At 47.8% G+C, this 16255-nt stretch overlaps 1 protein-coding gene across 6 annotated transcripts in view; it reads left to right on the forward strand.

Moving 5' to 3' along the window:
• The first annotated feature begins 869 nt into the window (after positions 1-869).
• The window catches only part of LOC144145926 (uncharacterized), a 53071-nt gene continuing 37685 nt past the window's right edge, over positions 870-16255 (forward strand). Inside the window, exons 1-3 of one of the 6 annotated variants that reach the window (XM_077677791.1) lie at positions 2886-3058; positions 3235-3289; positions 6415-6601. In XM_077677791.1, coding sequence (XP_077533917.1) covers positions 6547-6601 — 55 coding nt within the window. In that variant the 5' untranslated portion in view covers positions 2886-3058; positions 3235-3289; positions 6415-6546. Of the gene's footprint in view, positions 992-2883; positions 3059-3234; positions 3290-5764; positions 5890-6414; positions 6602-16255 lie in introns of those variants that run through there. The other 5 variants (XM_077677800.1, XM_077677809.1, XM_077677825.1 and 2 more) reach the window with 5 other exon arrangements.

Here is a 16255-nt window from a genome sequence, read left to right on the forward strand (position 1 = left end):
TTGCTCTGAACTATTTAAGCTCCGCAACGCTTCAACAGGCACTCGCAGGTGTACGTTTTCACTCTGTACATCGTTTAATTTTGCGAGAAATATTTTCTTCCGCTGCTGAAAGTCCGTAGCCTGCGCCAACTTTGCATGGACAACTTTTCTTAGTTTATTTGGTAGCCTCGGTCAGCTTTAAGGCGAAAAAAGCGTAACATTTTTCGAAACTATTTCAGTCATTAAGCTTAATTACTTAGTTTGTACATGTATTTTGCTGGCATGAATTATTAACGCGGAAAGCTGATACGTTCTTTCGTTTTGAACGCTTATCGATCGGTTAGGACATTAGCAAAGGAGGGGAGGAGCCGGGTGCAATAATAATTTCAAAAAATGTAAACGTGCTGCTTTTAATGAACTTGGGACTTGTTGCTCACTTTCGGTAGCGCCAAGACCACTGGTCGATCCTTGATGAAGGAATAAGATGTACCACGTACTGCTCAAACTCTCGATACTAAACAGCCCGTTGTACACAGGCACCATTGAGTGCTACTTGTTAGGTATATCGGGTGATAGCTCCTTCAGGGTGAAAAACGCTGACTGAGGTGGTTAAGATAAGGCACCGATAACTGACAGTTGCATACCACTGTCTTCGAAGCTTTAAAAGGGCTTTACAGAAGTGTCTTGTTATTTCGCAGCATCGAGTATTCTAGTCTCTAAAACCTTAACCGGCCTCTGTGATTAAACGTCAAGGGAGCTTGATGAAAAAAGGTAAGCACTGAGTGTGAATGTTTTACTCAAAGAAAAAAGAATGTACAGCTTTAAACGTTCGGTACCGTGTCCACAGATGCGATGGGGAGAAAAATATTTTTTTTTTTGCTTGCTTGCAGGATGGACCTATTTCACACTCTTAAGTGGATCATGTTGGTGATGATGTCCACGCTGTATTTCCTTTGGCTTCTGCAATTCCTGAGCCCTTCATTTTACGAGCGTTACAAGAGGTTCTACTGAAGTAAGTATTACACCTGCCTTCTTTTTTTTTTTTCGTGAGCCATTTCCTTGACCGTGTTTTGGTATCTTCGGGGCTAGTAGTTATCTCCTTATTCAGTTATCGCAATGATCGCATTTAAAAATTGTTTACCATGCTGGAGGCCCCTGAAGGGGTTGCAGATGGGAGACGAATACCAAATGCACACAGTTTGAGCGGGTAACTAAGATATCAAAGAGAACAAACACAAAACCTTAACGAAGATATTGTTGGCAGTTAGCTAACAATTACGATGTAGCGCAGTGGAACCTCGCGTTTCAAAATCAATAAATAAAAAATTATTCGCATTAAACTAGGATTGTTCGAATACTGAAACATTACAATCAAATCGTATAGAGATATTCGAGAAAAGAAAGAGGCTTGGAACGTTGAATCCGATACGAAATATTTTCTTTAACTCTAAATCGAGCTGAACGAATTACAGCTTTAAAAAAATGCGAACAGAAAAAAAAGAACAGAACGCGTACTGTTCCACGTTCATTATTAAATAAATAAATAAATAAATAAATAAATAAATAAATAAATAAATAAATAAATAAATGTACTAGGAAGTATTTATACCCAAATTTCTCTTGTCGTATAGGTATTGAAATTATTGTTTAGATTTTTATATTTGTTTTGTAGATAAGGCACAGTAAGTCTTAGTGACTGCACAAAATAGCCAGTTCGTAGATGCGGAATCGGTCCCTTTTTGGAAGCTTAGTTTTGAGGCTACATATAGTGTCTGTATACGCGGTCCATGCAATCCCAAATATTTGTAATATTCCCGATATTCTGCCGAAACCGAATTTCGAACATATCGAATCGAATATGACTTCTGCATCGGATACGAATCGAGTAAGGAGAACTATTCGCTTTGTATTCGAAATTTCAAACAGGAATCGCACGTCCCCTACAAAGACGGGTGTTCTGACTACAGTGAACAAGAATAATTGGGACTATCCGAAAGGGCGTACGAGCTAAACATGAAACGCCACGTCAACTGCATAGGCGAGACATTTTGAGGGGCGGGGTGACACGAGTAATACGGAAAGTAGCAACTGTAGGTTACCAGAGTGCTTGCGGTGGCTTCCCTGTATTTCTCGTCCCGGACATGTTTTGTAAACATGTGCACGCCTACGCTACAGGGTGTACTTTTTAAGGGTAGCACAGTGAGAAGTACGGTGTCTGGCGCACTCTTGATCCAACGATGCGATTAAAGAAAGCCTGTTAAGACAGGTGTGCTGTGCGCAGATGAAGAAGAGTGCTTGCTGTACACACATATGCAGTCGACAGGCTTCATTCCACCTGCGCATTGTGCCGGGCACGTGCAGCTGTTGGCATTGTGTACTTCAAACATTCCATCGTCATTGCGCAAAGCTGTACCCAGGAATTCCGTCGGGGTCGCAACATGCTTTTTTGGGCCGAGGCCGTCGCATTTTGGTACGTAGTACATCTCGGACACCCCCAAGCTGATATTGTTATCATCTTTGTTCGGTGGTATTTTAATATTCGTAGAACCCAAACCAGCGTGGCCCGAAATTTTAGGGGCGTAAATATATCTTAAAAAGCGGAATTTCCCACTTCACTTGCCACGTTTGAACCTTGACAGGAACTTGACGCTTGGGAACGTAGCTACTGCTCTCTCTCTCTCTCTCTCTCTCTCTCTCTCTCTCTCTCTCTCTCTCTCTCTCTCTCTCTCTCTCTCTCTCTCTCTCGTCGCAGAAGTTTCAAGAAAGCTGCCAGAGAGAGAGAGGCAGCTCGAAACAAAGGCGAAGATCGCTGCCGCCCGTTGACAACATCGGAGCACGCTTTATCGGGGCGGTTACGCGAGAGACGCCAAAAACACGCTATCTTATCTCGCCAGGCTGCAGGGAATTTCACGTGCTTTCTGACGGCAGGTAAAACCGCGGTCGTGCAACGGTGGGTCCAGCGGGTCTCGCGGCGTAGCGCCGGTAGTGGCGGGGGGGCTTTCGGCGGGCGCCGATCGACGGTACGGCCACCTAGACGGTTATCGCAGCGCAAGCGGAAAGGACGCATGCAGAGCCGCGGGTATGTCATTGCTTTTTGTCTCGGCGTGTCGCTCAGATTCAGCATTGTTCGGCCGGCGGGCGGCAGGCGCGGCGTGTCGTGGGCGCATGCGCGTGCCGCACTCCCCCCGTCGGGCTCTCGCGCGCGCCGGCTGGGGACCCCTTGCGATGGGTTTCCCTGTCTTCGCTCCTGCGCAGCCGCATCTTCACTGTTCCCGGGTTCTCCGCGAGCAGCAGCCGTACGAGCTACGAGGTGCGCCATGACTTTGGATCTCTTGGTCAACCCGATCTGTGACTGTATACCTGTCGAAGTTGAGCTCAGCTCGGTGACACTGAAGGGCTTCGGATCCAGTTAGACTGCTTCCGATGTTTAATGTCTACCGAAACGATTGACTGTCAAAGCGATTTGGAACTTCCTCCCCGTCTAAAGACAGCCGCTGGCAGACGATAATGCGGTGGTGTGCATTCGTGGTGTAACGGAATTCAACGCTCGGGAAGTACGCCGGGTATAATCTGGGCTTATGATAGCAGTCTAACCTAGGACGAGGATCGAAGCATTAACAAGGCGGCAACCCAGTCGTGTGTCGCACGTCCAGTCAATCGCCTATAGCTTTCGTACAGATAAACTCGTATGTCCCGACTTGGTAACTCGGGGAAATTCCTGGTTAAATGATCCATTGTCCGAGCTCAAGTCGAGCGGGTTTGGACATTCGTACCTGCAGATAAATCCTAGACTTGACGAGTGCTTAGCTGTTCATGTAAATTTTTTGTTACAATTATTGCTATGACTCGTGTAGTTCTAGCCAGCTGCTTAAAAATAAAAGCTGCCGGATTTAAGTGAGCAATTCCATGTGTGCGCTAGAAAGGTTGTTTGCAATGAAAGAAACTGTATAACGGAACCCAGAAAAAGCACTCACCGCGCGAGACTCATTTTTACTATGCTACCAAAAGAAAAGAGGGCGACATGTATTACGACCATGCGACCAATTTTTTCTTGCTTTGTATGCGGTCTCAAGGCTTGTGCGGCGTTAAATGCTGCAGTCGTTTTAAATTGTTTTTTTTTTTGCCATTTCGCCACTCGTTCTTCGTGTGACTTCAAATTAAAAAAATTTTGTTAGCACCTTGATGAAGCGTAAAATTATTACGACGTTACTGGCATGAAAAGCGACTGTCTTTCAAGATGTAACATCGTTTAACCTATTCTGTTGATTACGTGAAGTAACATATGAGATAAAGTTTATTTCGAATCGCCCAAGAACAAGGAGTCGCAAAAATGCAGAATTTTCATTTTATTTGTATGAGCACCGTAAGTGTTGTCAACAGTTCGGAAACCATCACTAAAGGGAGCGAGAAACATTTTGAAACGACAACGAGGCGACTGGTGGGTGAAACATTTTCATCTTATTCGTGTTCGTGACGCTGCGTGCTGACACCGCAGAGTTTATTCGCGAAATCGAGGGGAAGCCCTCGACAGTACACGATATTGATTCGCTACGCTCTTACACCTGATAAACTCTTTTGCGTGCATTATCGGTCTTGTTGCCGCTATCTTCTTGTCATTCAAACTTCAGTGTGTCAATGCTGCGAAACTTATTATTTCACCGCGTTATCACATTAACGCGTTTCCCGTCGTACCAACTGAAGCACTTTGAGCAGTGAATAAAACAATCTCGTACCGATCTTCGTGTTAGTGTAAGCATTCTCGAAATTACTACTACTCGTTCAAAAATACGGCCATTCGTAGTGATCTCTTTACAAGCGTTAGCACACGTTTGGTGGACGAGTTTCCGCGGACCTCCACTCGAGCGACGGCTGCGTATTCCTGTGTGAAAAATTACAACGCCTGCGTGGTATAACGTGCGTAGCAGTTCAGTTCGCATTTGTCATCGCGAACGGTGTTTGCATTTTCCGTTTGCATCCTGGCCAGTATACCCATAGCAAGACGTCAGTCGCTTGTTCTCAGCAGGGTAAATAGTCCGCGAAGGTATACAGCGAAACTGTTTCAAAACGTTGCGGGAAGACCTCTTTCCCGCAGTTTCATTGGCTGAATTAGACGCCATTTTCAAATGTGCACGGGCGTCATGGTTCTGATTGATTGTGGTGTTTAACGCGCCGACTCTACACCGACTCTACACCGGCGACTCTACACCGGCGACTCTACACCGACTCTACACCGGGGGGGGGGGGGGGGGGGGAGGGGGGCGGAGGGGGGGGGGGGTGATCGTTAAGCAGCTACTGGAATGCAGTAGCGATTCACAGCGGTTCCTGCAAACGCCAAATTACAACGCGACAATATTTCTTGTCAAACACAAACATAGTTCCCTGAAATAAAAGTGATTCAGAGACTTTGAATACCTAGTGCTCATAAAACACTTCGTGCGAGAAGAGGGCTTAACCCCAGGCTTTCATCTGACTGTAGGGTTTAACGCGCCGACGTAACGCAGGCGATGAGGCGCGCCGTAGTAGAGGTCTCCTGATTAATTTTGACGACTTGGGAATCTTTAACGTGCGCCGAAATCTCGAACACGCGGGCGTTTTCGCTTTTCGCCTCCATCAGAGAAGCGGCCGCTGTGGCCGGGAATAGAACCCACGTCAGCAGCACAACGCTTTAGCCACAGGCGTCGTGGTCGCTGTCTATAGTTGGACATAACTGCCACTGGGAAACGCTGGAGTTCTGCGCACGATAATGAGTGCTTACTGCTGCGGCTTTTCCCACTTTTTATCGTAGAATGACGTGCATGCCTCGCCCCGGTCAATCATATGTCGCACGTGCGTTCGCATCAACGCATCGTCATCACCATCCTGACCTTCTCCTAATAATCGGAGGATGACCCGCCCGAGCGTAATGATGAGGTGAACAAGATTTTATTCCTCTTGAAAGACAGTGGGGCTATTATTTTAGTCTACTCTGGCTACGCTGAGTGAACGCTCGGCATGGCAGGGTCAGTGCATATTACGTAACACTGGCTGCACTAGTGTGTGCATCGCTTTCCTAGTCGCCCACACGCGTCGTCCCTTTCCTGTCCTGCGAATCAATCTTTGCGCGAGCGAGCTATAGGCTGGGAAATACGGGAGGCTTAAACACATGGTCATGCCTATTTCACAGACGGGTCACTAACGCTTGCACACGAAAAAAACGCCCGGGGGCGAATAATCCCGCGGAGGAGAACCAGGACTGGAAACGCGATCCCGCTCCCCTAAGGGACAGTGGCGTTCGAGAAGACGATTAGAATTACACGTTCCTAACAAATAGCGGGTAGACGATCATTCCTGTCCGCCGCAAGGGAGAATACGCGCTCGTCTTCTCGTCACGTTCTTTGATCTTAGGAACCCGATCGAAAGATGCGTTAACTTGTTTTTTTTTTTTCTTCTTTTCAGCGATGAGGTTGTGTTTCCGGCAAGATAAGAGAAGGCAGCCGGTGTGCGGGAGCCCGAACCCTGTCCGATACCATTGATCCTGGAAAGAAATCTGACGAAAGCCCCGGGTTCCACCGGCCACCGATCGTAACAATGGCCAACCTGCGTCAGCCGCAGCCAACCACTCAGCCAGATCAGGTCGCCAACGGTAAGTGTCACTTTGCCTCGCACGACTCGAATAACGCCGTTTTTCTTGTGTAGTCCCCAGTCGACATACTGGGTGAAGGCGGCGGATCACGAATAGCGTGTACGTCCCTCATTTCTGCGCTGCTATCCCATTTCGTTATGTTGGACGAGACCTGTGCGGAGCCTTCGGGCACCTTAGTCCCATTTCGACCTAGTTCGCTTACCCTCGCGCAGTCGCTCCACGTGTATGCATGTCATGGGTGAAGGGGTCAGGTGAGGCCAGTGAGGTAAGCGGGGTTTTGTCGGAGCAGGGTTGGAGGGGGGTTCCCAGGAAAATAAATGACGCGGAGCAAATGACGAATGGAAAAAAATAAATTCAAAATAACAAAAAAACCCAATACTTCGGTATGCCTTTGGAGTACTCTACCAAACCGACCCTCTCAATTCAAGAGCCCACTCCAGTTTATCTCGTCTTTTAACTCGCATCCCCTAAAGGCCTTGAGCCCCCCTTGCTTCCAAAAAGCCCCCCCCCCCCTCCCTCCCTCTCTCTCCCTCACCCTCTCTCCCTCTCCCTCTCCCCCCCCCTCTCTCTCTCTCTCTCTCTCTCTCTCTCTCTCTCTCTCTCTCTCTCTCTCTCTCTCTCTCTCTCTCTCTCTCTCTCTCTCTCTCTCTCTCCGGTTGTTTCATTCATTCTTTTCAGAGGCACTGAAAAATGACTAACCGTTACGTGAGAGCAGATGTCCAAGCGCGTAAGTTTAACTGCAGCGCATAATTTTGGAGAGAAAAATAATGACCGATAGCCGTTATTGGATGATAGCCGGAGTCGTTGCCCTCGTCCGCCTCCCATTCGCAGTTATTCGGCCGTAATGTTTAAAACTGTCTGATTAACAAAATTGGGGTGAGGTATGTTGTTGTAAACCAGCCATATCACAGAAGCATTGCATGAAACTATTATGTGAATAATTTGAATACCAAGAATGAAAAATATATCATATGTATACTATAGTCCTGTGAAAATGGAAACATCAGAGCGTGCCATAAAAAAAAATCTACCTTCACAAGCAAACACAACTAAGTCAAAAATTCTGGCAAATTCAGTTTAGTTGGTGCAGAAACGAGAATTTAAAATTTGCTACTTGCGCGTTGAGACCACACCTGGGTTGTGGAATATGCCGTAGTGGGAAATATGCCGTAGCAGAATATACCGTGGCGGAACTAGTTAATTCCGTGTGTGGTCCTCTACCGTGCTCGGAAGTCTTGCACACTAGGACGCCTTTATTTTGCGCCTCCGGCAGAAAAAAAGCCGCCGCATCCTGGAATCGGAGCCCAAGTCGTCGTGCTCAGCAGCACGGCGCCTTGAGCTACCGCGGCAGGTCGGAAGGGGTCATGAGAACACGTCGCCTACGTACTTCGAGGCTGGCACCGGCGGACAGACTTCCGGAACCTCATCGTGTTCGCCGAGATATCCGTACACCTTGCCATCCGGTCGCCGTTTCGTTGCGCTCGGTTCTCATCGAAAATCAGCGCAGTAGCTGGCAAATGACGTGCAGGAAAAACAGCGGAGGAGGCCACCATCGATTAAAAAAAGAAAAGAAAAAAATCTCCGGCCATCACCACTAACGTGAAACCTGGGGAGGAGCGAAGCATGCAGTGTATAAGTGTATTTCTTGGCGCCTTCGCGTTCTTGCCCACGGAGATGAAACCGTTTTTCTTGGGGGGAGGGGGGGTAGAGATTTACAGCTTTGCTGTATAAGTCTCGTGTCTTTGAAGCACGAAGTGATCTTGCGCGAGACGTTGGAAAACGAGTGCCCCGGTATTTTAGTACCACGACTACATAAGACTAGATACAACGACGACGACAGGAGACGCCGACAGCCCGGGTCCCTAAGGGGCTTTGCCCCTAAAACACGGGGATGGCTTGGTTGCCACAACCACGGGAAAAAATTCAGTGCCCTTCCCCTCTGTGAAAAGGGATGCCCAGCGAAGCTGGGCGTAGTGCATGAAGAGCGCGAAACAAAAGACGCTGTTTTGTAACTCGCGATTGAGCGCACTTCTCAGCTAATTATCTGAATAAACTGGGAGGGACTGGAGTTTTATCTATAGCGGACAAACATGGGGCTGTCCGTTTCCCTCCTGTGTCATGGGCATCTTACTGTCTGTGTAACACACCAACCCAACCGATCGACCGCGGAAGACAGCAGTCAGGTCGCGTCGGGCCGTAAGACGTCCACGTTGAACCCCCCCAAGCTCGAATGGTATGTCAACAGTGTGAGCCCGAAGCCTGCCTTGGCGGGCACCCCCCCCCCCCCCCCCCTCCCATATGCACGCATGCAGGAGCAACCGGCGATGATCGCATGCTTCAACGTGAAAGACGTCAGCCAAAACGTCACTCCGGGAGCCCTTCAAGCTGTACGGGAATACCGGCCGAAACGTTGCTTCAGGAGACATTCAAGAAAAAAGCACACACAAAAAAGCTTTAGCTATGGTGGGTTTTATGGTGGAGTTTTTCTATACTGAATTTATTATTGTTATTGGCTCACGTCAATGTTCAAAACGGGCAAGTTGATTTGCTTCCGGGAGGGATTCGCAGCTACTCGACGAGGTGGAACTTGAAGCGGCAACGGTGGCGGCTGCACGTTCTGTGGCAGCGGCTTTTCTCTGTTCTCGCGCCAATTCGCGCTTCTGTGCGCGCCGACACTCCTTCGATTCCCACTCTTCTTTCTCCGAGCGAACGACACGCGTCTGTCTAATAGGGAGTTAAAAGAGCAACTGCTGATGAAAGCGCTAGCGCCGTTATCAGCCGGTTATGCAGCTTGTGAAAGAGGCATCGGTGGTGGCGAGGGGTATAAAACTTCTGAAAGAGGAGTCGGTGGTGGTGAGGAGGGGTTGAAGGGCCATGGCGAGTAAAGAGTCCACATCACCGCGAGAACCTGGGGGATTAGACATATGAAGCTTCGCTGTAATAATGCACCAAAGCAGCATGGATATTTGCTTATAACGCGCTGCGCAATACCCCACTGCTCTTTTTTTAATTTTTGATTACTATGGTTCCCTCTTTGTAGTGGGGTGATGACATGTCATCTTACCAAAAAGGACTAATATACCTATGTTTTATACTCTTGGTTTAATACTGGCGCTGCTTAGGGCAGGCACAAAATACTTTTGTTTTCTATTACAGGTGGTAACTGTCCTAGGCAATATTCCCCTCTCTGCTTTTCGTCCACCTGCATTCTAACCTTTTTTTCGTCGCCTCGACAGCCTTGAAGTTAGCTTCCTCTGTGATACCCTTAAATCCTAGGGCTTCTGGAAGCCGAATATTTCCCTCATGTAGATTTGGATGGATACCCTCACGTTCTAACACTATGCGCCGCATAGTTTCTGTTTCTTTTCCGCAGACTACGTATACCCCATCATTTTGTGAATACTTCCCCACAAAGCTCTTAGTTCGCAGGCAACCTGCTCTAGCCTCAAAAAGCAAAGCACTGCCCTGGGAATTATCGTAGAAATTTTCCTTTCTGATGTTCATTTTCTCAGCCCTGTACATCTCTAACGACGTTTTAGCTTCCATTTTTTCCCTCCATTTATTTGTTTCAATCTGCTTTGCCTCTTTTTTCGTTACCTTGGCTGTTTTGGATTCTCCACTGTTCTTTCCGTATTTCATCGTTAGCCTTTTAGTTTTCCTTAACCACTGCGTGTCCACGCTTTTCAAGTATAGGTACCTAAAAACCTTAGATGCCCACTTTCGTTGATCCATTGACCTCAACCTCATCTCAAAGCATATTTTACTCTGTGCTTCTCGAACTTCAAACGACGCCCAGCCCTTATATCCCTGTACTGCTTCATTAGTTGTTTTTCTATGCGCGCCTAAGGCCAAACGGTACCGTTCTCTGGTTCACTTCAAGGCCTGATAGAACGTCTGATTTTAAGCAGAGTACAGCATTCGCAAATGTCAGACCCAGAACCATTACTCCTTTCCACATTCCTCTCACTACTTCATATTTGTTATATCCCCACAGAGCTATATGCTTCATTATAGCTGCGTTTCGCCTTCCCTTACCCTTAAGTGAGTTCTTTAGTTATCCCCTTCGTTTATCCACACTCCCAAATATTGATATTCCTTCACTCTGGGTAATTCGCCTGGCTGGATAGACACTGAGTCAGTGGTAGCGTCATTGAAAACCATTATTCCCGATTTTTCTGCGCTAAAATTTAACCCGAGGTCGGTGGCTTCCTGGCCGCTGATATTTATTAGCCGTTACATATCGGTCTCGTTATCAGCTAAAAGAACAATGTCGTCTGCGTAACATTCCCGGAATACGCTGTTGTACCACTTCGCCTTGCAGCATATGGGTTAGGCTGAACCCTACTTGACTTTCTTCCAGTTTCTTTTCTAACCCTGCCATGTAAAGCATAAACAGTATTGAGCTCAAAGAGCATCCCTGTTTCAGTACCCGATGGGTGTTGACCTGCTGGGTGCATTTCTGTCCTTCCCATGTAAGGTGCACTTCATTGTCTTTATAGATTGCTATAAGAAACTGCATTAACTCGTCATCTAATCCCTGGAGTTTCAGGATTCTCCACAGCAGTTCTCTGTTTACGTTGTCATATGCCCCTTTAATATCCCAGAACGTAATCCATAATGGTCTATTCTGCGGTTTCGCAATTTCAATGCATTGCGTTATCACGAACAAATTATCATCCAATCGCCTGTCTTGTCTAAATGCCTTCTGCAGTTCCCCAAGTATTTCATTTTCTTTCATCCATGCTTGAATTTCTGATTTTATCACCTGCATTACGAATCTATACACTACTGACATTACTGGGAGTGGTCTGTATGAATCAATACTGGCTTTGTTGCCTCTGGCTTTATATATTAAATTCATCGTAGTTTCTAGCCAGTCCTGGTATTTGTTTGGTTTGTATCACCTTATCTATTGCCCTCATAAACGATTCCTTACTTTTAGGTCAAAGCAGGTTTATCAGTTGCATTGGTATTCTGTCCGGGCCCACTGCTGTCGGGGGGGAAACCTTTTGCTCTGCTTTTTTTTCATCAAGGTTGCTCAAACTTATTTCTCTTCCCGCAGTGCTCTGTGGCGCTAATGTTATCGGTGCAGGCTTCCCTACCACTGTTGCCCTGAACTTCTCACTAATCACTCGAGGAATATGCGCCAACGCGTGCTCTCCTTCTAAATGTTTCCCCTCCACATCAATCAAGAATTTTTGATGGATATCGTTTTTTGAGCTTAGAATTTTACATGGCTCCAAAACTTCTTGGATGCGCTTTTGTCCTTTTTCCGTATTTCTGTGATCCATTGTTTTCTTTTCTCCTTGATCTTTGCTTGCACCATTTTCTGCACTTCTTTTTTTCCCCGGTAGATATCTCATTTTTCCTTCACTACCTCCGGTTCCATACCAGTTCTTTTTGCTTCTCTATGTTCTCTCGACGCCTTTCTTTGCTGGTCAATAGCCTCTTTTATTTCCTTATTCCACCAGCTTCTCGGCTTTCTGTCTTTCCATCGGTTTCGTTGCTTTGCTTTATTCATCTTACCCTTTATGAACGCAATCATTTCGTCGTAATCCAAATTTTTGTCTTGGTTTTTATTGATTTCATCTTACAATCTATTGTTCAACTAAGTTCCTCGATTGTACCTGTTTCTAAATTTGTCCGGGTTGCGCCTCCAAAGTGGAAGGTACGCCGCTTGTGGTCGCTTCCTAAGCTGTCCGTTCCATTTTCATCTATCATCATTTCCCGCAACCTTTCGTATACTGTCTCGGATACTAAACTATAGTCTATGCTGGACGGTCTGTTACCGCTTTCCCACGTTATTTGTCCATCACACTTGCTTTCCGTGTTTACTATTACAAGCCGGTTTTCCTAACATAGATCTATCAGTAGAGAACTGTTGTTGTCTGTGTATCCATCCAAACCTTCTATGTGGGCATTCATATCTCCAACTAAGATTATTTCACCCGAATCTTTGAACTCGTTTATATCTCTTCTCAAACAGTTTACCATTCCCTCATTTTTTTCCCTAGCACTACTTCCGCTCCACAGATACACCACTCCTAACCATGTATTTTTCCTTTCTATGGTGCCTCTAACCCATAGATGCTCTTTACAGCTTTCATGCACTCTCTGCCAGTCGGTATCTTGTTTAAGGAGCATGCCAACACCTCCCCCTCTCTTCAATCCTGTGGTCCTGTTGCAACCTTCCCAGACATAGTTGTCTATGACAGGTGGGGCTTCTAGGTCTCGGAGGTGAGTCTCGGCTTAAGCGTACACTTTTATTTCTTCCCGTTCAAGTTGGTTTTGAATTTCTACCCATTTATCAGGCTTTCTGCCTCCCTGCATATTTATGTAGCTGATTAAATATTGATAGCATTTGTTTTTCCCTTTCCGCTTACGGGGTCTATTTTGTCTTTTACAAAATTGCTCGCTCTATTGTTTCCACTTAAATCGCTTCTGTCAACGTTCTCAGTTATGTCTGTAGGTTCTCCGGTTAGCTCTAGGCATGGCTGTCTCCCAGCGTTGAGTGTGCATGTGTCCATCGCTTCCCCTTTGTCTCCTAGTTTGCCTTCCTTAGCTGCGGGGGGCCCCCTAAAAAAGCTACCGCTGTCCCACCTAAGCGCCACCCCAGCTTGTTTCCTAGCCTGTCGCTGAAGTGAATCCTGGAAAGCTTGTCCCAGGAAAGCTTGTCTATGTCCAATGCTGCCCACTACCCTGTTCACGTCTACCACTTCAAGCCCAAGTTCTCTGCCGCGCCTCACGATCTCGCTGTTAGCAGCGAGTACTGCCCGTTCGGTGTGCACTCCCTGCTTTGTCACCTCCGGCACGGTGAAGACTGCAATGAGCACATTTGGGGCCGTCGCCCGCAGGTCCTTTACCCCCTTCGCTATCTCCTGGCCAAGTTTTCCCTCCTCTCCCTTTAGAACATCCTTAAGCCCCGCGGCAATCACCACAAGGTTTCTAGCTTTACTAGACAAGGCCAGCTGCCCCTTCGCTCGAGTCATCACCGTCTGCATCGTTTGACCGGGGAAGCACCCAACATTCACACGCTTATCCCCTTTACCCTTTCCACTATGGCAGCGCTGCTCCTCTTCATGTTAGAATCTCCCGCAATGATTACCACGCTATCATCTGCCACGTGCTGCTCTTTACTGGTACCCGGCTTATCGACTGGTTTTGCTGGCCTATCTTGCAGCACGTGGAAGTAGCTGTTGCCTTTCGTTGCTTCCACCCCGTGTGTCACCTCGGTGCATGCCTCCCTTCCGCTGCATAGACCGAGGTGTTCGTCATTTGTTGGCGAAATGACGCTCCTTTCTAGCTTCCTCTCAGTTGCTTCTAACTTTCCCTCAACGGCCTTCCGTTCATCGCGTTCGTTACTTAGCGCTGCCTCCAGTTCTGCAACCCGCTTAGCTAACCCCGAGTTATGCGCTTCTACGGGTTCTAGCCGCGACACCACTAAGCATAAACGACACGTACAGGTCCGCACAGAAGTAAACGGAGCACGGGAGCGGTGGCCGAACTGCATCGCTGCGCCGCGTGTGGGAGCCGATGGGAACCACTGCCCCCGCCGCTCTATCTGATATGTTAAATCGCCGCTCTGCTGGCGTGTCACCTGGGGCGCTACGGTCTCAAAAGTCAGCGCTGGGCTATAGAGGGTGTTGTATATGGGCAGGCGTACCCGAGACGAGCTCGTCGCCTCCGACATGCGTGTGGTAGCGTGGTGAAGCGCGCGGCCAGAAAATGTTGTTGCCTCGAGTAAGCACAGAAGCCGAAGGCAAACGTAACTTGTTTACTGCATGGCGAGAGATGGGCCGAAGCCATACAAGAGCAATGCCCCGACGGGCAAGGTTACGGTTACAGGACTCGAGCAGAGTGACAGAATTGGTTCACTGCTCAAACAGGAATGAACTACAGTGCTTGGGGGGGTCTTATTTATACCCAAAGCGCCAACGGCTAAACAAGCGTTCCCTCTAGATTGTGCACACGACACGAACGGCACAGACACACACAACACTCTTTCCAGAGTTAGTGAGCGGTCGGTAGTAGCGGCGCACGCTGAGTCCGAGAGAGGGGAGGGAGGAGGTCTCCGCAACAACTCCCGCGTCCTTCGGACAAGTCTCTGCGTGTTGCGTCGGCGCCACCGAAGTTTGATCACGCCGATAGCGAGGCGCCTGCGATCCAGACGTGTAGCGACGCGTTTGGCCCCGTCGGCTGCAAGCGTGAGTCACTGAGGCCTGCTTGAAAGGCGCGCGTAGTGGAGGCTTTGCCAGACAGCCGAGGAGTGTTGCAAAAAGCACTGCGGAGGGCTGATTCGTAACAAGGAGCGCTGGTTGCATCTCGCTCGCAGGCATCAGCGTCCACCGAATCTGACGCTGTTGAGCCGCACAAAGCTGCGCGTGCCCGGAAACGTGCATTGTTGCGCGCTGTAAATGGCGGCGTAAACTTGTAGGCCGCTGCGGTTTGGCATAGCATGTCATTGCGATGCAATTTGTTGTAAGCCGACAACAAAATTGCCTTGGACAATACAGAAAGCATATTCACAAAAACTTTTGCTATTCGGAGAAAAAAAATCGCTTCCAACATTGTTTTTTTTTAATTTTGGGTTTCTCTCGAGTTACTGCTGCCCCTCAGCTCATGTCTGTTCTGAAGAAAGGAAAATACAAAATGCCCATGCGGTGGATATTTTGTGTTAATGAACGCCGTAAAGAATAAATAAAATTGTCTTCTATTACAGCGGGCCTCATAGGGAGCATATTTTGTGGTCGCATTAAAACCAACGTTGTTATTTTTAACGAGCACCTTATATTAGTTAAGAAAATGTTGCACCTTGGAATTAAACCCCGCATTGAAGTAAAAAATGGCTTCACCAAATTACCCCTATGTCTTGCAAAAAAGCGCCGTCAGGGCTCCAAAATGACCGATGACGAGTATAGTCATCATGACCTTTGACGACCCTACTCGTCATCGGTCATTTTGGTACAAAATCTTATGACGGCTATACTCGTCAACGGGAGCGAAAGGGTTAAGGCCAGCTTTCTACGCGTCATCGCGGCTGAAAAACCCGACACAGCGAGAAAGAACCGTGCCGGTAAATACTCAGCTTTGACTGTCCTCCGCTGTCTCTGCCGCTCCGCTGTCATTCACTGTAGAAACACGCTGTTGTCGGAGCACCAGAAAAGCACGTCCGCACACAGTGACTGCGCACTGCGCAGATATGGGGTACTCTGCGGGTGTGTAACACAGCCGTAGGCTTCAGTGTACGCACGCAAATTGCTTGTGGTCGACCTTTCTGGTGCTTGCGCTCTAACGGATTGATTGATTGATTGATTGATTGATTGATTGATTGATTGATTGATTGATTGATTGATTGATTGATGGAAATAGTTGAGTTGGTTAGCTGTTTCATAAAGCGCTGTTTAATACACCTCTGCTGGTATGTTCCACTGACAGAGAGGTTGATTCGATTTGCAGAGGACATCTACGCTTGTGTGAGTTAATATAGCTCCCTAGGGCAGCAGAGTTACGCGTCCATCCGCCATCTTGAGTTCAAAATTCTTGTGAGAAAGCCGCCCGTCGTGCATGTAGGAGCCGACGCGCCGGTGGCAGCGGCGAGGCGGAGTCTACGCGTACATGTGCCGCGGGCTCAGAGGCGGCAACGGTGCTGAGCTG

Source organism: Haemaphysalis longicornis, unplaced genomic scaffold, assembly GCF_048455015.1.
Source record: "Haemaphysalis longicornis isolate Haplotype H1 unplaced genomic scaffold, Haemaphysalis longicornis Haplotype H1 scaffold_1, whole genome shotgun sequence".
Taxonomy (NCBI): Eukaryota; Metazoa; Arthropoda; class Arachnida; order Ixodida; family Ixodidae; genus Haemaphysalis; species Haemaphysalis longicornis.